This window comes from Cebus imitator, unplaced genomic scaffold (genome assembly GCF_001604975.1).
Source record: "Cebus imitator isolate Cc_AM_T3 unplaced genomic scaffold, Cebus_imitator-1.0 Scaffold732, whole genome shotgun sequence".
NCBI classification, from domain to species: Eukaryota; Metazoa; Chordata; class Mammalia; order Primates; family Cebidae; genus Cebus; species Cebus imitator.
In genome coordinates this window covers 381,145-406,336 of record NW_016108047.1, presented here as the reverse complement: position 1 = coordinate 406,336, position 25,192 = coordinate 381,145, and the positions used below count along the sequence as shown (strand labels likewise).

The following is a 25,192-nucleotide window of genomic DNA, read 5'->3' as shown; positions in this document are numbered from 1 at the left end:
GAGGCTCACCCTCTGTCCTTTGTCCATCCCTGTCCATCTATATACTCACTTACGGTAATCCCCGAGGCTCACCCTCTGTCCTTTGCCTATCCCCTTGGGTAGCCACTCCCAAACACTTGAAACTCAGTGTCCTTTATTTAGGGTGGCCGATTGATTTTTGTGCTGTCTTATGTTTCTTGCACAGAAATAAATGGAATCTAAAGAAACTTTTTAGGAAAATTATTTCAATATAAAAAGTGATTAAATTTTTTTTTAGTTAACACCACAAATGACTGCTTAAAGCAGTGACCATACCTCTAATAAGATGTTAAATCTTCTTAAATACATATGTGATTAATTGAAATGCTAAGCTTTCAACTAAGATTGCTGGTTAGAAAAATGTATATCTAAACTTTCTGATATGTGTCAGAAGAAACAAAATTGGTTTCCAGAGGACTTTTTCAGGACAGAGAAGCCTTTTTCTTAAGTCTTCAGTACAATCAATACAGGCTGTAAACTTTTGGCACATGGCAGACAGTAGCAGAGAAATGCGTTTCTCTTTCTTCTGTGGATAAGAGGCCATGGAGAAGCAGATTGTCAGGCTCTTTTCTCACTTTCTGCCTCAGCTTTGCAAAGTAACTAGCTTAGTAACTAAAAGGCTGGCAGGCTGGCTCACGCCTGTATTTCCAGCTACGGGGGAGCTGAGGCAGGAGGATCACTTGAGCCCAGGAGTTCAAGGCTGCAGTGAGCTATGATCGCGTCACTGCCCTCCAGCCTCAGTGACAGAGCAAGACCCCATCTCTAAAAAATTAATTGGAATTTGTAAAAGATAAGAAAATAACTAAAAGACTAAAATGGTTCACGTTATGTCTGCACGTGTGAGATTTATGTTGACAGTTGAAATTTTAAACATAGCTGTTGTTCAATTCCAGGCTCTTGGCACCTGCTGACGTAACTCCAGCTGTTGTCAGTTGCAGATTTTGTTTTTAACTTTAGGTTTTGTGGTGATAACACAACACTTTTTTGATTGCAGGTAGGAAAGGAATTGATTTCTACATTAGCCATGGAAGTCAGAGCCAGATGCTATATTGAATCATGGAACCTCATAGAGCCTAGCCTTTTGCAGGTGGAGCTCCAGGAGGCAGCAGCTATAGATGCGTGCCTTTCACAGCAGATGTGGATTTGGGTTTGGGATCACACTGAGTTTGGGAGCTCATCATTGGGTTTGGGAGCATGTGTTTTGTAGCCCCATTTGCTTTTATGGCTTCAATGAGTAGTTTTAAATGGATAGTGTGTGTCTTCCATGATGGAGCATAGACTTTATTTTTTAAATTATGCTCTCAGAAACAGGCTTTTTTTGGTCAAAAGGATGAAAGCCTTATCTGTGTGACCCTCGTCTCTGGCCAAATTCGGCCGTGGAGCTAATTGTGTACTTGGAGTCGCTGCTGCGTGACAGCTGATGGCTGCCAAGGTCTCCCCACCTATATGCAGGGAATTCCAGGAGCAGCCCGTGTTCACAGGTGCATGCATTTACTCTGAGAAGTAACAGATGTTCTCCTGGATGTTTTAAGCATGCACTATTCATTGTCACAGAACTGAGGTTTGGGAAATCAAAAATGAATGAGACACAGTTCTTACGGGGCTTGTGATCTTGATCAGAAGTATCGCCCCTTGCATTGAACAGCGGACTAGTGTTGGTGTCTTTCCCCTTCCTGCAAGGTTAGGGCGAATTGGAGATGTAAGACAGACTGAATATTACATATGTAAAGTTGGATTCATCAGAACTCATGCCCACAACCAGTGCATTTTAACTCTGGCTTTTAAATCATCTATATTTTGTTGTATTTTAATTATCCATGTTAATTGCAGGCTGTGGGTTGATCTTGGTTTTTACTTGTTAAAGGAACACATTCCCAGATGTAAGACGACAGCTCATCGGATGAAAACGCAGTGAACATGGTGGAAAGTGCCATCTGTGTAGTAGCACTAACGTAGATAAACGAATGATTGGCTGTTGCTAAGAAGACTCGGAAACAAGCTCATCAAATGAGATTTGTTCTAATACTGAGTAATTTGGTTTAACGAAAGGCTGTCCTATCTAAAGTCTTGCTGTTTCTCCCAACCCCCACCCAACTCTAGCTTTCTATGAAGTGCTGGGGTAGCAGAATTCCCAGCTGATAAACCTTAGGATCATCAATAGAAGGTATAGGTGGCTAATGAAAGTGAACCACACGTGAATAAACTTGTAAAACATCTATAATTCTGGTTTCCACTTTAGACTACACTTGACATTACATAATAAGAGTAAGTCATGCTGTGCAGTTAATAACTTTTAGCATGTCCTGCCTCTCAGAAGCTTTTCAGTACTTTCTTCCTCTGCTACCTCTGTGGTTTTCGGGAGAGACTTATGAGTTCATTTTGCTTTCTCTACCAAGCAGATGCTCATGTTCATCTCCCTTTTTATGTTTTATTTATTTGTAGTTTACTTTTGCTCCAGATGTTTCAAGAAATCTATATGCTTGAACAAGCAGAGCACCCAGCCACCTTTCTATGGCCTTTCTGCTTTTTGCATGGTTGAGGGTGTGTCTCTCAAGCTCCCGCCTTGTACCCGGGCTTGCTCTGGTTCAGCCCATCATCACCCACCGCCTTGCCCCTCAGCAGTGACACACTCTGTATAGTTGCCTGTTCCTCAGTCAAAGCCAAGGGAAATTATAATCAATATCTAATACAACAGTACCTACATCACACACATCTCCTTTACGCATCGGTTAAGAGCTGCTGTATGTTTATATCAGCAGCTTAACATTGTGACTTTTCTCTTTGAGAAGTATAAAAATACCAACTATATTTCAAGAATTTTGCCAAAAGTTTGCATGTGTTTTAGCCTTTTCAAACACTCTATTGTAAACTAGCTTCTGTGTGAACTTGGGATTTCAAGACTCTTAGCTGAGAATGAGTTGAAACTTTCACAAACTACAATGGTGCTGAGTGTAATCGATTTATTCAGTAACAACACATTGTTTTTCTTTCGATTGCAATGAATTGATTGTAATTGTTTACCCAACTATAATAGTTCCCTAATCTTGTTCACATTAAAGAAATCTAAAGCCACAAAATAACTGTTTTTGTTGGGAGAAAAATACTCCTTAGTTACATCTAATGAGCCAGTGATGTTTTTCAGAAAAAGAAAATCCTCAAATGGAATTCCAGATGACTGTGAAGCTGGCAGTCTTGAAGACTGCCCATGGTGTTAAGGATGAGAAGTTAAAGAAGATGAGAGGAGGGAACATGAATAAAAGTGTGTGTCTAGCAGTGAAGTGCTCAGGAATATGCCAGAATGCACCACTGTAACTTTGTACTTCATTATAACTCGCCTGTGATATTAGAAAAATGAAGAAACATTTGCAAAGCATGCACTATGAACAGGAAGTGTTCTAGAAACTAGAACAATTAGAGATAATCATTCTCTCTGCTCTCTCATTAGTTAGGAGATAAATCCTGTGGTAGAAAATAATAACACTAATCTGAGGAGCTCTCATTCCGATATGACATAAATTGATAGTTTTGAAATTTGCACTGTTACAGACAACAAAATCTTTGATTTAGTGTTTACATTTAAAATAGGGAAAAGATTAAAACAGTGATTGCATTGAAACAGAAAATAGTTAAGATTGCTGTTACCTTTATTACCCTATTATGTCTTCTGACACCTTGACTACTGAGACGTGCTGCAGTCCTGAGACTGGGTTGTAAAAGGCCATGGTGTATTTAAGAACTCACCTTAGGCTTTAAAGTCATTGTTTTGATCTCTGCTCATCGGGCGGGGATGTGAAGGAGGTGGGTTCTTCAGAGCCAGGCCCTTTTTCTAGTGTTTGTTTTTAATCTTGCTTTGTGGTAATGTTCATAGAGTTCAGAAATTTTAAATAATTTCAAATATTTACCATTATCTGAATCCAAGGATTTGTGATTAAAAACCCTAAACCCCTGAGGTTAGGAAAGTTTGAAGGTGAGAAACGCAGGACTTGGGGAGGGAAAGGCTGTTTGGAGCGAGCCTCTCGAGGCCGTTTTCTGCTCTGTGTTCATCACACTCACGTGGGACCGGCTGTGGACAAGGGACATGTCACCATGCGTGACATGTGGCAGTGACACTATTGTGGGGACCCCCCAGGACTTCCTCCCGAGACCCTTCCCCACGGTTTCTGTACTGATAATTGGCATTTTCAGTGGCTTTGCTGCAGGCACTTCACACACTGAGAGGGGATTTGTTTTGTGCCGGCCTTGTTCCAGCGTCCAGGCAGCTCTGACTGTCAGATTTGGAGTCTGTGCTTTTACTCCAGGGACTGAGGATGAGTTGAATCTTTGATCTGCAGGAAGAGGGTTCTCAGGGCCCTTCCGTTCCCTGGCAGTGTCATCTCAACTGGGTGGATCCCAGCCCTGTGACAGTGCGTACACTGTCAGCACCTCCCACCCCATCACAGACAGATCAGAAGACAGGCCACTGGTTGGTTTTCAGTTGTTATTTTCATTCTCTCCTGAAGTTTTGTCTTTAGAACCCCTGCTGCTTTTCTGCTTTCTCTCAGTTTCCACTCTTGCCTACCAGTTCCCCCTTTGCTCAGCTGTCCCCAGTTCAGGTCACTTCCAGACCATGATACGCAGGAAGCAGAATGGATGCATGTCCTAGACGTGGGTTTGGAGAAGCAGTGCTCTCGTATGATTTAACATGCACACTTGTCTGTGATTTGTATTCATAGGCAAGCTGTGGACGAGAAGTATGAAGGTCGCTTACAGCATTCTGCACAAACTAGGCACAAAGCAGGAACCCATGGTGCGGCCTGGAGACAGGGTAAGTGCAATGTAAATTGCTGGATCCAGAAAACACACAGTCCTGTGTGCAAAAGGTGCCTACTGTTTAATAATTCCAGAGTTCAGCGCTGCCGCCACCACTCTCCATTGGAAAGCGAATTTTTATTCTTACCTGCGGCCTGGTAATTTACACAGGGCAGATACTATTAATAGTGTCTCCATTCTAATGTTACATCCTGAGCAGGTTGTGGTCTTGTCCACGCTTTGTACCCCAGTCTAGACGTGGGGCTTGGTTTAGAACCTGGTTTTCTTGCATTTGCATGTAGAGCCTCTTTCTGTGCTTTAGATGCCCCAAGTTGAGGTTATCCTGCCTAAAGGACTCCAAGTCAATTACATAAATACATCATTTAGAGCTCCCTAAACCAACAAGAGCATGAACTTTGATGACTGCAGCAGTACTACAAAGGCATGAGTCTGCTGTGGGGCGTGTTCCACAGATTGCAGCAGCTCCAGGAGACTGTGGTAGACTGGGATTCTTCCCATTTTTTATTGAACACGTTTGGCCTTTAACTTTTAAAAGTAAATTGTAGGTGTCATATTTCCTGATGACAAAATTGACTGAAAACCTGTAATAATTACAGCAGTGTGGTACTGGCTTAGAGACAGACATATAAGCCAAGGGAACAGAATGAAGAGCCTAGAGATAAACTCTCATGTATATGGACAAGTGATATCCTGTAGGGTGCAAAGATATTCAATGGGGAAGGGGCAGTCTTTCCAACACACAGTGCTGGGAAAATTGGATATCCACCTACAAGAGAATGAAGTTGGACATTTATCTAATGTCATATGTAAAAAATTCATTCAAAATGGACTAAATGTGAGAGCTAAAACCAAATGTAAGAGCTAAAACCAAAACTTGGAAGAAAACATAAAATGCCTCAGAAAATATAGAGAATACACCTCATGACGTTGGATTTGGCAACAATTTCTTGGATATGACACCAAAAGCACAGGCAACAAAAGAAAAAATAAATTGAACTTTGTTTAAATTAAAAATGTTTGTACATCAAAGGGCACTATCAAGAGAGTGAAAAGGCAACCTACAGAATGGGAGAAAACGTTTGCAAATTATTTTCCAACAGATTAATATCCAGAATATTTAAAGAATTCCTATAACTTGCTACCACCACCGAAAGAAACAATAAAAATATTTAAATGGGCCAGAGACTTGAATATACTTTTCTCCAAGATGATTTGCCAACGGCCGATAAACACATGAAAAGCTACTCAGCATCACTGATCAGGGAAATGCAAACCAAAACCTCAGTGAAATGCCACTTGACACCAAGATGAATGGCAATTACCAAACCACAGAAGAGGGCACGTGTTGGCAAGGATGTGGGGAAATTGGAACCCTTGCGTGTTGCTAGTGAAAATGTAAAATGGTGCAGCCTCTCTGAAAAACATTATGACAGTCCCTCAAAAAATTAAACATAGAATTACCGTTTGATCCAGCAATTCTCCTTCTGGGTATGTACCCAAAAGGATTGAAAACAAGGTCTAGAAGAGATACTAGAACACTCAGGCTCAGCAGCCTACTCAGAAAACCAAATGGTAGAAGCAACCCCAAATACATGGAACCGGACGTGGATTTCCCTTTAGAAGGGAGGACATTCTGGCACATACTACATGGATGAGCCTTGAAAAAGCTATGACTTGTAACATAAGCCAGATACGAAGCAAGTATTGCGTGATTCACTCATACGAGCCTAACTGCCCAGCGGGTTCTCCTTGCCCGCTGCCTAGACAGAGCCAATTTACATAGATGGGAATTGCAATGGAGAAAGAGTAATTAACGCAGAGCTGTCTGTGCGAGAGACAGGAGTTTGATCCCCAAGCCTTCGAGGATCAGATCAGAGTTTTTAAGGATAGCTTGGTAAGAAGTGGGGAGTGCTGACTGGTCAGGCTGGAGATGGAATCATAGGAGGTCTAAGCGAGTTTTTCCTGCTGTTTTCTGTTCCTGGGTAGCATCGCTGAACTGGGTGAGCCAGATGACCTGTCTGGGTGGTGTCAGCTACTCCATCAAGTATAAGGTCTGCAAATTATCTCAAGCCCTGGTCTTAGGTTTTACAATAGTGATGTTATCCCCAGGAGTGACGGGGGGTCAGACTGTTGGAGCCAGAGGCTGTATGACCCCAAACGGTAATTTCTAGTCTTGTAGCTAATTTGTTAGTCCTGCAAAGGCTGACTGGTCCCCAGGCAAGAAGGGGGCCTTTTTGGGGAAGGGCTATTATCAGTGTTGTTTCAGAGTCAAACCATAAACTGAATTCCTTCCCAAGGTTAATTTGGTCTACACCCAGGAATGAACAAGGACAACTTAAAGGTTAGAAGCAAGATGGAGTTGGTTAGGTCTGATCCCTTTCACTGTCATACTTTCTGCAGTTACAGTTTTTGCAAGGGTGGTTTCATGAGGTGCCTGGAGTAGTCAGACTGCAGAGAAAGAACGCGGAAGGGTAGGTGCCCGGGTCTGGGGGAGGGGAACGCAAAGTGATGTTTAATAGGGACAGTTTCGGCTTGGGAAGATGAGAAGGTTCTGGAGATGGCTGGTGAGGGTGGTTGTACAACAGTGTGATTGTACTTAACGCTAGTGAATTCTGCATGTAAAAATTGTTAGAACCATAAATGTTGTGTTGCCATAACAATGAAATAGCAATTGTCATGGAATATTTCCTTTATCTGCAATGTGGTTCATAGTCTTAATAGCTTTTTAAAAAATTCTTTAGTAGGATGGCCTCCAGATTCTTAAAGTTTCCGTGTAACAATAATTACAAAATAAACTCCTGTGTTCCTCTAAGATGCCCATAGGGATACAGGAGCACAGTTTGAGTGAAATACATAAAGAGGTTTTTTCTGGGCAGGGATTGGTTTGGCTTGGTGGGTCAGCCCCTTTAGAAGAAGGGGCTACTTTTCTAAAATTTTTCTTACGAAAGAGTATCTGAGAAGGCCTCTCAAAGAGATGAGCCCATAGCTCTTGGGCAGGTGCCAGGAAGCAGTGTGGAAGGTGCTGAAGCATTCACCTGGACGGTGGGGCCAGCTGTGTGCAGAGCCCTGGAGGGCAGCTGAGAGTCCTTCAGCTGGAAAGGCCTTCGCTCTGCTGAGGAGGCTGGGCTTGCATCTCCTGGCTGGCTGATGCCGCCTCTGTGAATCATCAGGTGCAGTCAGGTATCAGAGAAGCACACAGAGGACTGAGTGGAGGGAAGCCATGTGGGTTGACAAAAATCAAGCATCTTTGCATTTGTACAGTATTGTTTTGGGATCACTATGGGGGTACCAATAAAATAGGATTTGTGACTGATTCACATATTGAAGGAATGCCTAACAAAAATGATGTAAGTACAAACTTCTTTTTCCTAAAACAAATTGCAAAATAATTCTCAGTTTTGATGCCAAAAGAGCCTTTAAGTATTTGACCCTTTTCTCTCCATTACTTGTATTGTCGCATCCACACAATAATGTACAATTTTATATTCTGCTTTATTAACTTTTCACATTTCAGTACAACTCTGCAGTGGTCTATAATATGGAATTTTCAGCATTAACTCTGAATAGTGATAAACCAGTGAGAATGTTAAACCCTTGGTAAGGAAGAACTTCCTTTGAGCAGAGGTGCCAGGAGCCAGGAGAGGAGCCGGACTCGAGGTGCTTCTCTGGGGAGGGCTGATCGCAGTCTGGCTGTGGGGATGACGAGTATCCTCTCCAGCTCAGCCATGTGCCCTTGGTGAAGACTGTATCTCCAGAGCTGGTATTCTGGGAAGAATAACGAGTCAGAATTGAACATGTTCTTTATGAATGCGTGCAACCATCAATTTTGGATGGAACTTCATCTTCTGAATTGTCTAACTTAGTTTCCTGGTATTTTTTGGTCTGCCTTAGGAGAAGAAGCAGTGGTATTGTGGAAATCTTATATTTAACTGAATACTGTTTGTTCAAGATCTGAAAAACATGCCATCAGCTCTCAGTCCATCGGATGACACTCATGACTAGTATAAACTCAGCTCTGCATGAGTTACTCTTTCTCTATTACAATTCCAGTCTAGATAAATTGGCTCTGGCTAGGCAGTTATAAGAAAGAATTGGTTGTGGCTTATCTGCATAGATGTGCAAATCATTTCATTCCTTTTCTAACTCTTATTTAGCAGATTGTAGTGGACTGTAGAAATGCCACACAGAAAGGAAATATTCATAGAATCCAGAACTTGATTTTGTGTCTGCCAGCTTCCTGTATCTCGGCCTTTCCAGCACGGCCTGTCCCCTCTCAGCAACCATCTGGATCCTTTCATGTCAGCCTGCTTGCTTAGATACAGAGATTATCAGGATGTTTATCTAAAGCTGTTTACAATGAAATTATCTCCAGTTAGGACATTTTTAATAAAAAGTTGTTTCAGTTCAAGAATGAGGGCTGATGTGGTGGCTCATACTTGTGATTCCAGCATTTTGGGTGGTCAAGGCAGGCAGATCACCTGAGGTCAGGAGTTCGAGACCAGCCTGACTAACATGGTAAAACTCTGTCTCTACAAAAAATGTTAAAAAATTGGCTGGGTATGGTGGCACACGCCTGTAATCCTAACTACTTGGGAGGCTGAGGCAGGAGAATCGCTTGAACCTGGGAGGCGGAGGTTGCAGTGAGCTGAGATTGCATCAGTGTATTGCAGCCTGGGTGACAGAGCAAGACTCCATCTCAAAAAAAAGGTAATGCAAAAATGATGCATATGTGCTAAACCATAGGATTCATGTGCTGATGAAAACATACCAAACTTGTCCATAAGGAAGAATAACACTAAAGCTACCAGTAACCTGTGTTAAAATAGAAGCAGAGTTCTTCAGGACATAGTGGGAATCCAGAAATAGGGTTGTCTATTAAAACTCTATCATTGAAGGAAAATTTTTCTTCCTCAGGATACACCATACTGTTGAGGACTGTCAGAAAACATTTAGAAATCATATTGGCCAGGCACACTGGCTCACATCTGTAATCCCAACACTTTGTGGGGGCCAAGGCAGGAGAATTGCTTGAGGCCAGGAGTTAGAGGCCAGCCCGGGCAACATAGCAAAACCCCATCTAAAAATATTTTTTAAAAATTAGCTGGTTGTGGTAGTGCCCACCTGTAGTCCCAGCTACTCAGGAGGCTGAGGCAGGAGGATCACCTCAGCCCAGGAATTCAAGGCTGCAGTGAGCTATGATTGTGCCACTGCACTCCAGTTTGGGCAATAGAGTGAGAATTTATTTCTTAAAAAAAAATCATACTATCTATTAGGTACCAATATTACTTGATGATAATTTACATTAACCACACTTTTAGAACTCTGTGACAAATCTACTCTTAGGGACTTGGTTCCGAAGAGAAGCTGAGCTAGGCAGGATGAGTTGGTATCACATACAGGCAGCTACACAGGGAGGACTTTGCTGCCAGGGCAGGGCCACAACACGTGCATGTGTGCGGCATCAGGTGACTGGCGGTGCTGCCAGCCCCAGTGCCAGTCACTTAGTGTCCACCAACTCATGCCGTGTGTCAGGCATCCCACTGAGCTCTCTACATTCTCTCATTTGACCTTTACCAAACATTAAGACATAGGCTCTATCATCTTTCTCACTTTTGAGAGAAGAAAAGTAAGGCTTGGAGAGGCCGCCGCTGTGCCTGAGATCCCAGAGCTAAACACTAACATGGGATCTGAGTTGAGTCCTGTGCATGGCTTAGTGAAGAACAGCACAGCCGTCCCATGACAGTTATGAAGACTCTGTAGAAACACAAGGAAGCATTTACAAAGCCTAGTGAGCAACAATAGGCTATAACTTCATCTGTGTGAAAACGTGTGGACGTGGATGCAGAAAAAGGCCGTTGTACTCTGGTGACAATGTCATAGACGATTGTTCACGTGTTTGTCTTCTACATGAATTAAAGGCAAGGCGTGTGATGCTTGCTAAAACACAGCTTACTGAAATGCATCTTACATAGGGCACCTGATTTTCACTGAGGCATGCCCTCTTACCTAGAACCAGGCTCCTCTGGGGTGTCTTAGGGAGCCAGAATCCCACATTAATGCTGACCCCGCTCTGCCTGTCCTACAGGTAGCGCTGGTCTTCCCCAACAACGACCCGGCCGCCTTCATGGTGGCTTTCTACGGCTGCCTGCTGGCAGAAGTGGTCCCTGTGCCCATCGAGGTGCCGCTCACGAGGAAGGTAAGGAGCATGCCCTTTGGTCGGTCTCACTAGGTGACACGGTTTTTATGATGGCAGTTGCCCAGCAGGGTGAAGGCTTCCTCGCTGTTCCTGAGATACTGTGTTTCTTTCGGTGGCCTCAATAAGGGGTGTGGTCACTAGTGGCCCCCACAGCTGGGATGGGTGCCCCCGAGGTGGAGCACAGCTTTGGGGTCGAATGTGGAGGAGCAGCGTCTTGGTCAGTGAAGCAAGGGTGTTTGAGAATCCTGTTCCTTGGTGTCATGTGCACTAGAATTGGGGTAAAAGTTTTTTTAATTTATTTTTTGAACGATGCTGGATGCTGCTTTTGTTCAGGTGTTTTCACGTTATCCAGTCCCAGGTTGACCTGTGACTTGTCAGATCTTATTCTATAATTAAAACAAACCACTAAACTTGCAATTATTGTTTAATCCAATATAAAAAAATTAATGTGCATTGTAAATCAAAAAATATTTGAGTTAGGTCTCAATTTAGAATTGTATTTTGCCAGAATTAAGGACATGGCCCTGACACAGCTTCAGGAGGTCCTGAGAACATGAGCCAAGGTGGTGAGGTTGCAGCTTCCGGAGGTCCTGAGAACATGAGCCAAGGTGGTGAGGCTGCACCCTCGGGAGGTCCTGAGAACATGAGCCAAGGTGGTCAGGCTATATAGCTTCTGAAGGTCCTGAGAACATGGGCCAAGGTGGTGAGGCTGCAGCCTTGGGAGGTCCTGAGAACATGAGCCAAGGTGGTGAGGTTGCAGCTTCTGGAGGTCCTGAGAACATGAGCCATGGTGGTCAGGCTGCAGCCTTGGAGATCCTGAGAACATGAGCCAAGGTGGTCAGGCTGCAACTTCCAAAGGTCCTGAGAACATGAGCCAAGGTGGTGAGGCTGCAACTTCCAAAGGTCCTGAGAACATGAGCCAAGGTGGTGAGGCTGCACCCTTGGGAGGTCCTGAGAACGTGAGCCAAGGTGGTGAGGCTGCACCCTTGGGAGGTCCTGAGAATGTGAGCCAAGGTGGTCAGGCTGCAGCCTTGTAGGTCCTGAGAACGTGAGCCAAGGTGGTGAGGCTGCAGACTCGGGAGGTCCTGAGAACATGAACCAAAGTGGTGAGGCTGCAGCCTTGGAGATCCTGAGAACATGAGCCAAGGTGGTGAGTCTGCAGCCTTGGAGATCCTGAGAACATGAGTCAAGGTGGTCAGGCTGCAACTTCCAAAGATCCTGAGAACATGAGCTAAGGTGGTCAGGCTGCAGCCTTGTAGGTCCTGAGAACGTGAGCCAAGGTGGTGAGGCTGCAGCCTCCGGAGGTCCTGAGAACGCGAGCCAAGGTGGTGAGGCTGCAGTTTGGGTTTATACATTTTAGGGAGACCTGAGACATTATTCAATACATGTAAGACGTATGTTGGTTTGGTCTAAAAAGGCATTACAGCTTGAAGCAGAAGTCGGGGGCCTTCCAGGTCACAGGTGGAGTCTAAGATTGTCTGATTTGCAGATGGTTGAAAGAGTTCATCTAGAGCCCTGTAATCAATAGAAACCAGTGTCTTAGGGTTAGGGGTTGTGAAGACCAAGGTTTTTATTATGTGGAGGAAGCCTCCAGGTAGCAGGCTTCAGAGAGAATAGATGTAAATGGTTCTTATGAGACTTAAAAAGGTACCAGACTCTTAGTTAGCTCTCCCTCCCCTGGATCAGGAAGAGGACCTAGAAAGGGAAGGAGATTCTCTACAGAATGTAGATTTTCCCCACAAGGGAGAGCTTTACTGGACTATTTCAAACTATGCCAAAGAAATGTATTTTGAGGTAAAATACTTTAATTTCTTTCAGGGCTTGCTGTTTGTCATGTTGGTATCTTATTGCTACAAAGAGTCTGTTTAATGCCATTGCTGGTCAGCTGTACCTGAATTTCAGAGGACAAGGGTGTAAGGCACGTCTGACCCATCCTCCCCTTCATGGCTGAACTGGTTTTTCAGGTTAAATTTGGAAGGTCCTTGGCTGAGGGAAGAGGTCTCTTCAATTGGTTGAGGGGCTTAGAATTTTATGATTGGTTTACTCTACATATCAATATAAGGTTGTAGTCCATGTGGATAGTTTGTTCCTCTGTAAAGCAGAGTTACGGTAACTTTAAGAGACGTAAAGTGGAGTGGCTGCAGTGCAGGTCATGCTGCCACTCCCTAGGATGGCCAGTCCTGTGGGAGTAAGCCAGCGCCATGCACCCTCAGGGACCACCGGGTCTGAACCTGCGATGTGCCTGTGGACACTTCGTTGAAACCATCAGCTCCCTTCAGTGCATTGCTTTTTTGTTTTTTCAGATGGAGTCACTCTGTCTCCCAGGCCTGAGTGCAGTAGCACAATTTCAGCTCACAATTTCAGTGGCACCCTTCAGCTCTGCCTCAAGTGTTCAAGTGATTCTCCTACCTCAGCCTCCTGAGTAGCTGGGATTACAGGTGTGCACCACCAGGCCTGGCTAATTTTTATTTTTTTTAATAGAGACAGGGTTTTGTTATGTTGGCCAGGCTGGTCTTGAACTCCTGACCTCAGGTCATCTGCCTCCCTTAGCCTCCCATAGGGCTGGAATTACAGGCATGAGCCACTGTGCCTGGCCCCTTCAGCACATCTTTAATGAGTGCACCATGTGGGCGCCTCTTCTAGCTCTAAAAGGCAGCAATCACTGGTAGCCCAGGCTAAGAGTTTCCAAAGGAACTTTCGGCTGTCTTTGTGGCTACTCCGACATGAAAGTTTGTTGATTCAATATTTAAGAAAACCGTCTGCCACCTCTTTGAACATATCATGGGTATCTCTTCAGAGTCTGTGCCAGTTTATATGTTTGTGTTTCAAACTCTGCCCCATGGATGAGGAGGGAGAGAACATGGGGTTCCTTTTGGAAACAGGAAAGATGATTGCTATTTTCATTTCCTATGTACAATTCCGGGAGGTTCATGCTTGGCTCCCCCTGTGTGTGTGTCCGGCAGAGCTCCCCTCCAGCAGGGGCAGGGTTGTCTATGGTAGCTACTATGGGAGAATGTGTTTCCCCCGATTTGCAACCTGCACGCCACGTGTGCGTCAGACATTGCCCTGGGTCTCGTGGTCATCACAGTACTTGAGAAAAGTGGAAAGGTCTAGAGGATGCCCTAAGCGTGACAGCTGTGATCTCTCCGTGCCTTAGTTAACCCCCATCCTGGGATCTAGTGAGGGGTTTATGCAGCTTCTCTTCAGCTGATATTCATGTCAGTGGTTAGAGCTCTCTGGATGTTCTCTGAGGTCTCTAAGCAACAGTGAAATGATGATTTGCAGGAACTTGTAGGCATGAGCATATGGAGACCGCTTCAATAACCAGACATAGAACATGTATCATTGTTATTTGTAACAATTTTTTCTTCTTTTCTTCACTTTAGCAATTTGTATTTGTCCATGTTAAGTGTATAGCCTGGTGTCCTCCACACCAGGCTGGTTTGCAAAGGAAAATAATTTGGATGAAGGTGAGAGATGGTTTTCCTGAGCAAGTTTGAGTGCTGCTTTCTGGTTGGCAGAAATGCCACCCTGTTATCTGAAATCCTGGGCATAGGTCCAAATACCACTGATGCAGATTTTTTAGAAATTCCAAGGTGGCATTTATTTCAGCCATGAAACGTTTCACCGTAACACATGTTTAAGATCCTTTGAAATAATAAAGGTAAGCACCTTTGAATGGTGATAGAGATGTAAGCTGTCCATTTTGGACAGATCAGAAATCTAAGGGCACGTGGCTGGGAAGCTGTGTCAGTGATGGCGGAGGAGGAGAGTTTTCCTCCCCTGCTGGATGACCAGACAGTTCCCTGGGCTGAGAGCCCCTTGCATCCCAGTAGAGGCTGCAGGTTCACTGTGCACAGGGTGGGGTCCGCATGGGGATGGGGGCATCTCAGGGGGACTCTGTGTGGTCAGAGGGCGGGAAGCACAGCAGGAGAACAGGGTGGGGACATCTCAGGAGAACAGGACTTCTCATGCTGCGAGGTCCCTGAGGACCTAGGTGTCAGTGACTGTAACCTGCACGGGTAACGAGGATGTGGACATGCCAGTAAAGAGCCACTGCCTGTCCCTCCCTCACCTCTAGGACATAGGGAGGGGCCCTCCGTGAACACAGCTTTATTACCAAGCATGATGGGCACCAAAACCCCTCTCAGAAGAAATGGCGGACATTCCCGCCTCGGCCTCTATGTGCCAGTATAACCATGAGGTGACTTTGCCTGCAGATGTCTCAGGCTATGCAGAAAGCTGTGGAGAATGCACAGACATTAACAGGGCATTTGGAAACCTTACTATGCAAACCAGTGGTCATCGGATAGAATTCTAGGGAAGCCACAGTGATTTCATAGGTGTAGGAGACAGACCTCCCCTAAGGCCGAGCCTCTTAGTTCTAAAGACTGTGACTTGAGTTTATTTTTGAAATATTATTTTAATGGACAAATGATATACATTTATGTAGTACAGTGTGATACTTTGATATACGCCTACAACAGGGAATGTTTGTCAAACTGATTAATATATTTGTCACCTTGCATACCCCTCATTTTTTATGATGAGATATTTGGAATTTACTCAGTTATTTTTAAATGTACATTACATTTTTATTGACTATAGTTACCCCACTGTGCAGTAGATCTCAAAACATCTTCCTCCAGTTTGAGGCTTTGTCTCTTCTGACCAACGTCTCCCCATCCCCTCCCTCCCTGGCCCCCGTGGTCACCTTTCTGTTCGCCACAAATGCCACGTGTAGATGAGGTCTTATGGCGTTCCTCTCTGTGACTGGCTTATTTCCCATAGAGTAGTGTGCTCCAGGCCAGCACGTGGCAGGCTTTCCTCCTCACTGGAGGCGGAATAGCACCGATTCTGCCTCCGTTCATCGGTCGTTGGGCACTTTGGTTGATTTCTCTTCTTGGCCCTTGTGTGTAACACTCCAGTGAAGGTGGGAATGCAGATAATCTCCTGAATTCCGGATCGATTTCAGTTCCTTTGGATAAATGCCCAATAGCGAGATTGCTAGATCACATGGTAGTTGTATTTTTAGTTTTTTTTGTTAGAAACCTCCGTACCATTTTCCATAATGGCCGAACTAATCTGCATTCCCACCAACAGTGTGCAAGGGTTTTCTTTTCTTTGCGTCCTCACCAACAGGTATTTTTCCTCTTTTTAATAAAAGCCATTATAACCAATGTGAGCAATATAAGGTGATGTCTCTTTGTGGTGGTTATTGGTTTGTTTTTTTGTGTTTTTTTGAGAGGGAGTCTCGCTCTGTCACCCAGGTTGGAGTGCAGTAATGCGATCTCAGCTCACTGCAACCTCTGCCTCCCAGGTTCAAGCAATTCTCCTGTCTCAGCCTCCTGAGTAGCTGGGATTACAGGCACATGCCATCACCCTCAGCTAATTTTTATATTTTTAGTAGAGAGAGGGTTTAGCCACATTGGCCAAACTGGTCTTGAACTCCTGACCTCAAGTGATCCACCTGCCTCAGCCTCCCAAAGTGGTAGGAGGCATGAGCCATCACTCCTGGCTTCCTTGTGGTTTTAATTTGTGTTTCCCTGATGATTAGTGACGTCAAGCAACTTTCCATGGATGTGTTGGTCATTTGTGTGCCATCCTTTGAGAAATGCGCCTTTAGAATATAGCAGTTTGTTGGTCTTAGAGAACTTTATTTTTAACTGAAGGAATTCATTGGCTGTGGTGCAATGCAAAATGAGCATATTAGTGTAGTGACATGTGAACCCTAATATTTCTTCCATCTGCCAGTCCTACAGCCACTAGAAGAGTCTTAGAATACAGGCCCTGATGAGAACCTAGTTTTCTGAATGGTGCTGGGAGGATTCTTGTTTTTCACATTTTCCTGAAGCATGGCACCTGTTTCCCGGAGCTGGCCTCAGATCCAGCCAGACTGAGGCCGGCGCCACCCTTCCAAGGACAGAGGACTGAGGCCTGTGAATCAGGAAAGCCATTGCCATAGTCCAGGTGCAGCTGGTCTGACCTGTCATTGGGTCACGTGCAGAGGCTGTGAGGCCCACCGAGGACCCATAGCCCTTTGCTGTTGGTGCTGTGTGCAGGGACCACCTGCCTGGTCCCTTTCTTTATTGAGTGATTGTGTGTGTGTGTGTGTGTGCACGTGTGCGCGTGGGCATGTGTGTGAATGCATGTGTGTATGTCCGTGGACACGTGTGTGCACACTTGTGCATGGGCATGTGTGAATGTGCACATGTGTGTACATGAGTACATGTGTGTCAATGTGTGTACACGTGTGTGCATGGGCATGTGTGTGAATGTGTGCCTGTGTGTGAATGTGTGCACGCGCGTGTATGGGCACGTGTGAGTTTATGCGTATGCATCTGCATGGGCACTTCTGTGTGAATGTATGTGCACATGTGTGTGTGCATAGGCATCTGTGGGTGAATATGCACGTGTGTGTGTGTGCATGGGCACCTGTGTGTGAATGTGTGTCAGCGCATGTGTGCATGGGCACCTGTGTCTGTGTTGAATGCTTCCCAGGACTGCCTCCCACACCGGTGTGTAGGGTGAGGCACAGTAAGTGCTGTTCTGTGCATGCCGGCTAGGCCTGGGCAGAGCTGTGCTGAGGGCTGACGTCTGATGGGGCTGCAGGGGCACTGTCTGTGATGAGGAGGCCCTGCCTTACATGGCTGAATCACAGCTGCATCCCCCCAGGTACGCTGCTCCTGTGGCTTTTGGTCTCTTCCTTAATTTTTAGGGGTCTTTTATGTGTATGAGTTTATCACTTAAGGGATTAAATCATGGGCAAACACTACAAAGGCAGGGTTTAGGGAAAGCTTGGCTCCTGGCCTGAGGTCAGCGTTTCACCCACAGCCGTGAGCGATTGGCTTCAGCCGTTCCTTCGTCTTGTGACCGTCACGCATGTGCTGCTGCCTCGGCTGGGCGCATTCTGGCTCGGCGGAGCCGCCTTCCTGCTGTGGAAGCTGATGTCACCCCACCTGTGCCCCTCACCTTTGCAGAGCTGGGGCATTTTCTAATGTGATGCTGAGATTCACATGAAAGTAACTGATCATAGTTTTACTTGAGCGAGCACTGCCTGCAGGAAAGGCACCACAAGGCGTCACCAAAGTGGGTTCTGTCAGCTGAGCTCCCCATGGCCAGACCTCTCAGAGTTGCTTCGTGTGTGCGCTGGTTGGCCTGTTTGTTATTGCTCTGTGAAAATTCCACAGAGAGGCATTTTCACTGTAGATTTAAATCTACAATAAGAAAAGTACTAACTAAACACTTAAGAGACTACAGCTTTGAAATTTTAATGCTACCTAATTTACCCAGGTGAAAACACCGTTTTCAGCTCCTGTTTTCCATTATCAGGGAGCAGGTGGGAAGATCCACAGCCAGGCCTCGGGTCACCAACAGCAACTGGGCTGTGCAGGCTCCACGCTGGGGTGGTCCACCCTTGGGGTGGCGGGGGGTCCACACAGCCATCTGGGGAGTGAAAAGGGGTAATCTGTGGGTCCACGCTGAGGGACCACACAGCCATTTGGGGAGTGAAGAGGGGTGACCTGTGGGTCCGCGCTGGGGGGCCATGCTGAGGGACCACACAGAGCCATCTGGGGAGTGAAGAGGGGACTTGTGGGTCTATTCCGGTGGGGCGTCCACACTGGGGGACCACACAGAGCCATCTGGGGAGTGAAGAGGGGACTTGTGGGTCTATTCCGGTGGGGCGTCCACACTGGGGGACCACACAGAGCCACCTGGGGAGTGAAGAGGGATGACTTGCTTACTGTGTGGCATTTTTAGTTCCTGAAATCCTGGCCGTTTTGGAGCTTTCAGATTATTTTATGAATCAAATAATGGCTATCCCATGCAGCTGGCACAGCTAGTGGGCATAGAGAGTGTGACGTGAGCGCTTTGGCTGTTCTCCCACTGCCTCCAGGCAGCTGGACAGGAGTGAGGACTGGCATGGGCATGGTGGCTCCCTGGCTGCTGCAGCCAAGGGAGTCCCATCTGCACAGGTCTGACCTTCCAGAACTGCTGCTGGCAGTCAGGAGCTGCCTCTACCCGTATCTCCAGTGTGGCTGCACAGCAGTGACCCGTTTCAGCAAGCTTAGTTACTTTGCTGAGACCAGGCGTGCTCAGGGTGAGGAAAGGGGAGACCTGGCGTGCTCAGGGTGGGGAAAGGGCAGACCGGGCATGCTCATGGTTGGGGGAGGGGGCAGACCGGGCGTGCTCAGCGTTGGGGGGAGGAGGCAGACTGGGCGTGCTCAGGGTGAGGAGGCTGGTGACCCAGGTCTTCCTTCTCTGGCCCAGGTGATCTCCCTGCCTGGCACCACACCACGTGTGCCCTCCATGCCTTTGGTCTTTGAGAATTTTAAAAATCAGGTGCTTGGTGTCGATGTGTTAGGTATAAGTGTTTTCTCAGACCTTGTCTGTCCTCTGTGGTAATTATGTCATATAATCATAGTCTTACAGAATCAGAGGGAACTGTAATAGCAGCCTCTTAATGAACCCGTGGAGCACCAGCCCTGCACTGAGCCCTTTCTAATTTGTCCCTCAGCAAACCTGGGCGAGGGCTGTTCTCTCTACCCCCGTTTTACATGTGAGGACACGGAGGCCACACAAGCTAATCTCTTCAGGATCCCACAGACACCAAGCAGCAGGGCTGGGGTTGCTTCCTGGTTCTGCAGACTCCAGATCCCATGTGAACTCTGGAGGGAGGGATTGGGAGGTTCGCTCACTGCCCAGTACCAAAGGCTGGGCAGTGCTTCTGCCGGAGCGGGGCGGGTCGTGGATTCTCATCTCCTCTCTTTGTTGCCCTCTCAGGATGCAGGGAGCCAGCAGATAGGTTTCTTGCTTGGAAGCTGCGGAGTTACTGTAGCCTTGACTAGTGATGCTTGCCATAAAGGACTTCCAAAAAGCCCAACAGGAGAGATCCCACAGTTTAAAGGTAGGCCACCAAGCCTCTGAGAGCTCGCATGCCCAAGTCCTTTGTCAGAAGACGGCTGCGGGAATGCGTCATCCCGCCTGACTTCTCACGCATCCACATCTCTGGTGACACATCTGGGTGGCCGGCCCGTGGTGTGACGTCATGTAACACATGGTGGTGGATTGGGTGCTCGTCTGTTGACGGAGATTTCCATCTAGTTGAAGTGGTTGAAAGTATACTTCAAGAATGGAGAGAAATTCTACAGACATACTTTCTGGGCAACACTTAAAAGGAACTTGTTGTTTATTTTCAAGGTTGGCCAAAGCTGCTGTGGTTTGTCACAGAGTCGAAGCATCTCTCCAAGCCACCCCGAGACTGGTTCCCTCACATTAAAGATGCTAATAACGACACTGCATATATTGAGGTGAGTCAGTCTCGGCCTCCACTGGCCCTGGTGTGACCTTGGGAACTAACATGCATTTCCGACGGTTACACAAGGGCCAGAATTGAGGGGCTTGGAGCACCTCAAACAACCAGGAAAGCTGCCTTGACCTCTCAGCCCCTTTCCTGACGCTTTCTGTCTCGTTTCAGTACAAGACGTGTAAGGATGGCAGCGTTCTGGGCGTGACGGTGACGAGGACTGCACTGTTGACCCACTGCCAGGCCCTGACGCAGGCGTGCGGCTACACGGAAGGTGGGCCTGCCAGACCCCGGCTCCTTGGGACCCTGGTTTAACCGGGACACCTGACACAGAGGCCACATCACTCCCGCGAGGAGCTGTAGAAATAGTGTGAAGTTTGTGCCCAGTTCCACTGATGTTAACTTATTGTTGAGTTGGGGTATCAGCTCAGCCTGCTGCAGCAAAATACCACAGACTGGGCAGCTTCGTCAGCAGACATTTGTTTCCACAGTGCGGGAGTTCAGAGGTCAGCGTGCTCTTGGGCAGTGCCCAGTGAGGGCCTCTTCCTGGCTTCTCACAGGAGGTGTAAGAAGATGTGTAGTTAGGAGCCCATCCTTATGACCCCTTTGAACATGAGTGACCGCCTTAAAGGCACTGTCTCCACACACAGCCATGCTGGGGCCTGGGGCTTCAGCATGTGGATTTGGGGAGACGCTGGGAACCCCATGGAGGCTCATCCCTAGGTGCACATTGGTGTATCATCGGGAATTGTAAAGAAAGTGCCTGTGTGTCTGCCCACCCCTACCCATCATATCAGACTCGGCTTCCATGGCTGAGAAGAATTGGTGCCCATTCTGTGTTTTCTTTCCCCTGGGTGGGTTGGTATGGGAGGCAGAGAGGGGAAGTGAGTGGAGGGAACCGTGGTAACCTTGCTGAAATGGCACAGAGAGTGAAGGGTGCGGGCAGACCCCAGGATCCCTAGAGACTCATTGGTGCCCTGAGTCCTGCTGAGACCCCCTGAAACCTCCTGAGATGCTCTGAGACCCCGTGATGTGCCCTGAGGCCCTTTGAGACCCCTCCCAGAGAACCCCCGTGGCGCTGAGATCCCTTGGGATGCCCTGAGGCCCCTTGAGACCCACTCCAGAGACCCCCGTGGCCCCCTAGTGACCCCCTTGACCAGGGTCCTGACAGGGCACAGCTGCAGTATGTAGCCCTGCCTGGTGTCTCTTTCTGGAACTTGACCGAGCCATGGTGGCATCTGCTGCTCCGCTGTGGAATGAAAGGCTTTTCTTTTTCTACTGCTTTCATTCTCACTATCCTGATTATCTCCCTTTTGAAAACAGCACGTGTGTCTCGTGGATATTCAGATGTTTGGCTGTGGACTTTTCCCTTGTGGGGACGCATTGCCCTAGTTTCACTCTAACCTTAGGACCCCTGCTCCCTGCCCTAATAATGCCTCTAGGGTCCAGGGAAGTCACCCTTGCAGAGGTTGGGAATAGAGCCATTCGCTCCTGACTTCACTGCTTGAAAAAGGAACTTGGGTTGTGTCCTTTTGGCTGTTTGTTGTGAAAGCCGCTCAGTCTGTTCCGCCACACTTCAGCCTGTGGAAGGGGAGGTGGGACTGAGTCACGTGCGGCAGCTGCTGGCCTTGGCTGGCCGGGTGACTTCAGGAGAAACCTGGGCCTGTTCCCGGCCAGCTCCGGGGCTTCACTTCCATGCTGGGTGATAGAGACCCTGTCAAGCACCAGCTTTTAGCACCTTTTGAGAGCCCTCCCCCGTAGTCATTGAATAGACTTCCCTCCCTGTCTTCCAAATTCCTCTGCCTCCTTTTTTATCGCAACCCCAGACTTGGAGACTTCCAGTAGAGCTGCGTAGGCTCCTGCGTTGCCAAAAATCCACCTCCTCCTGTATGCACACAGGGCACACAGACTGCAAAGCTTCCTCTCCTGGGAGACTCACGAGGAAGCAAAAAGAAATCTTTGAAAGGAAAAGGCAGGGAGGGGGAAATACATAAAAAGAGAAGGAACACGGTGGTTTGTTGGTTTTTTGCTTTTTTGAGATGGAGTTTTGCTCTGTCGCCCAGGCTGGAGGGAAGCAGCATGATCTCAGGTCACTGCCACCTCTGCCTCCCAGGTTCAAGAGATTCTCCTGCCTCAGCCTCCCAAGTAGCTGGGATTACAGGCACCTGCCACCACGCCCGCTAATTTTTATATTTTTGGTATAGATGGGGTTTCGCCATGTGGGCCAGGCTGGTCTTGAACTCTTGATCTCAGGTGATCCACCCACCTCAGCCTCTCTCAGTGCTGGGATTACAGGTGTGAGCCACCCTCTCCAGCCAGAAACGCTGTGTTTTAAGGCGCAGCATGGAGAGCTAATGCTGCTCACTCATGTGTCAGGATATCTGTCTAGAAACTCCAGGATGGCCGGCACTCAAACGGGTCTACTTGGAGGCAACAGAATTTCCGGCAAGATACGGCAAAATGATATTTTTCCAAGATCTGTTACTACCCCCGATGCAATGTTGGATTTTCTTTGCATTTTGATCTGTGCTGCCCTGTCCTAAGTAAAAATCTCCTGACTTGCTCTGTTGTACAGCTGAAACCATTGTGAACGTGCTAGATTTCAAGAAGGACGTCGGGCTCTGGCATGGCATCCTAACAGTAAGTGAGATTCCCCCCCCCCCCACTGCATCTGTCCACACAGGAGTCTCCTGCCTGCCCTGCCTGTACCCTGCCTGTCCACGCAGGAGTCCCCCCCCCCAGCTTCTGTCCACACGAGTTCCCTGTCCCCTCAGCCACTGTCCACGCAGGAGTCCCCTGTCCCCTCAGCCACTGTCCACGCAGGAGTCCCCTGTCCCCTCAGCCACTGTCCACGCAGGAGTCCCCTGTCCCCTCAGCCACTGTCCACGCAGGAGTCCCCTGTCCCCTCAGCCACTGTCCAGGCAGGAGTCCCCTGTCCCCTCAGCCACTGTCCACGCAGGAGTCCCCTGTCCCTCCAGCCTCTGTCCACACACGAGTCCCCTGCCCACCCTGCCTGTCCACACAGGAGTGTGCTTGCTGTCGGAATACAAGTGACTAGATTTGCATACATGTCCACCTGGGCAAGTCACCTCTCCCCACACTGTGAGTGGAAGACCGTCACTGTTAGGAGGCTGATGCTGTCACTAGCGTCGTTCACGGCTACGGCACAATGCCCGTGTTTCCGCAGCCACTGGTGTGAGGGTCTTGGATGCGTGGATTGAGGCTATGGCTGCCAAAAAGCAGCCTCCTAGGGCTGACATGGAGATCATTATCTTTCTTCCCACACTTTTGGCATTCAGTATCTTACAGTAACATCAAAGGTTGGTTTGTGTGTGGATCACTGTCCTATGCATCTGGTTAGCTGGATGTTCCTGTGTTACAGGCGTTCATGGGGCCTGCTGTTGTGTTACCTGCAGGGAAAGGAGTTTATGGATTTGCCCTTGAAGGTGGAAATCAGTGTGTGTTATGGAGAAATGACTGTCTCACAGTCGTGAGTGCCCCGGATGACAGCGCCGGGCTATGGGTGCTTCTCATGAGGAAGTAAACTTGTTTTTTAAGGCAGGCTTGGCACGTAAAAGCGACGTGGAGCATGACTGCTTAGATGCTCCCCCAATCTGTTTCAGATGCGGTAATTTCCGCTCATTTTTCTTTTGAGTAATTTCTCATGCTAAAATGTCTTACCTTTTGGTGGTAGAAAATTCTAGTGGTTGTCGTACGAGTGATGGACATATGAATACAGGGTTTGCTGTTTCTCGGTGAACCAGAACTCGTGGGGAGGAGCTAAGCATGTCCTAGACCAAATATCCGAGGCTCCAGGGAAGCCCGTCTGGCTTCTTTCTGTGACACATGTGGGTCGTCTCTAAAGCCTGGATGCTGTTACGGTAAGGGATGAGCAGCATGGTACCGGCACCGTCCTGTGCTGGCGCGGGGGGTGGGGGGAGCCCCAGCTTTGGGATTGGAGGACCTGGGCTTATGTCTCAGCCTTTGCTTTGTGACTCGGACGTGTCATCTTTGCATCTAAGGCCCTTCTCAAAACTGAATTGAACCTCAGTTTTCCTGTCTGTGAATGGGAACGACAATCCTATTTGATGTGGCTGATGTGAGAATTATGTGGCTGAAAGTTTAAGCACCCACTGCACCTATACGTTTGGCGCATGTGATTCAGTTATCAGGTCCTGAAGAACAGACCTACGTTACTGTTGCCGTTACTTGCTCTCATTATCAGGACGCCCAAGTTTCTGGCTGCAATGTTGTCCACAGCCCTGCTTCAAGGCTTATCCTGGGGCCACCTCTCTCCTTGAGTATCTCTTATGGGTGGTGCCAGCTCTGTTCTCGGGGTACAGCCGGCAGCCCTGGCAGGTGCGAGTCTCTGTGCCGTCGCATCTAAAGCGAGGTCTCTGAGCAGACTGCAGCAACCAGAAAGATGCCCTGACCTCTCCCAGCACAGAGTGGGGAGCCGGCAGAGCTTTGGGGAGGGAAGGGGCATGTTGTCTTTCCTCTTTCATCTGGAGCTTCTCCAGTCAAGCCGGTGGCTCTGCAGAGGGGTCTGTGCCCTCTTGTCTGCCTCCATCCTATAGCCTACAAGACTGCAAGAATCCCAGCCTACCGCACAGCCCCCCAGGTGGTGCCTGGTCTGCGGCAGGTGTGTGCGTGCTGCCCATGTAGGTGTGAGTCCCAGCCTCAGTGTGCAGCAGCGTGCAGGTGTGAGTCCTGCTTCAGCGTGCAGCAGCATGCAGGTGTGAGTCCCAGCCTCAGTGTGCAGCAGTGTGCAGGTGTGAGTCCTGCTTCAGTGTGTAGCAGCGTGCAGGTGTGAGTCCCAGCCTCAGTGTGCAGCAGCGTGCAGGTGTGAGTCCTGCTTCAGC

General features: G+C 47.7%; 1 protein-coding gene across 1 annotated transcript in view; it reads left to right on the top strand.

Annotated features, from left to right (window-relative positions):
• Positions 1-25,192, top strand: part of DIP2C (disco interacting protein 2 homolog C) — a 196,776-nt gene that overhangs the window by 64,815 nt on the left and 106,769 nt on the right. Inside the window, exons 14-19 of the mRNA XM_037735141.1 lie at positions 4,731-4,822; positions 10,913-11,023; positions 19,808-19,931; positions 20,225-20,334; positions 20,502-20,604; positions 22,906-22,970. Of these exons, the coding sequence (XP_037591069.1) occupies positions 4,731-4,822; positions 10,913-11,023; positions 19,808-19,931; positions 20,225-20,334; positions 20,502-20,604; positions 22,906-22,970 (605 nt within the window). The remainder of the gene's footprint in view (positions 1-4,730; positions 4,823-10,912; positions 11,024-19,807; positions 19,932-20,224; positions 20,335-20,501; positions 20,605-22,905; positions 22,971-25,192) is intronic.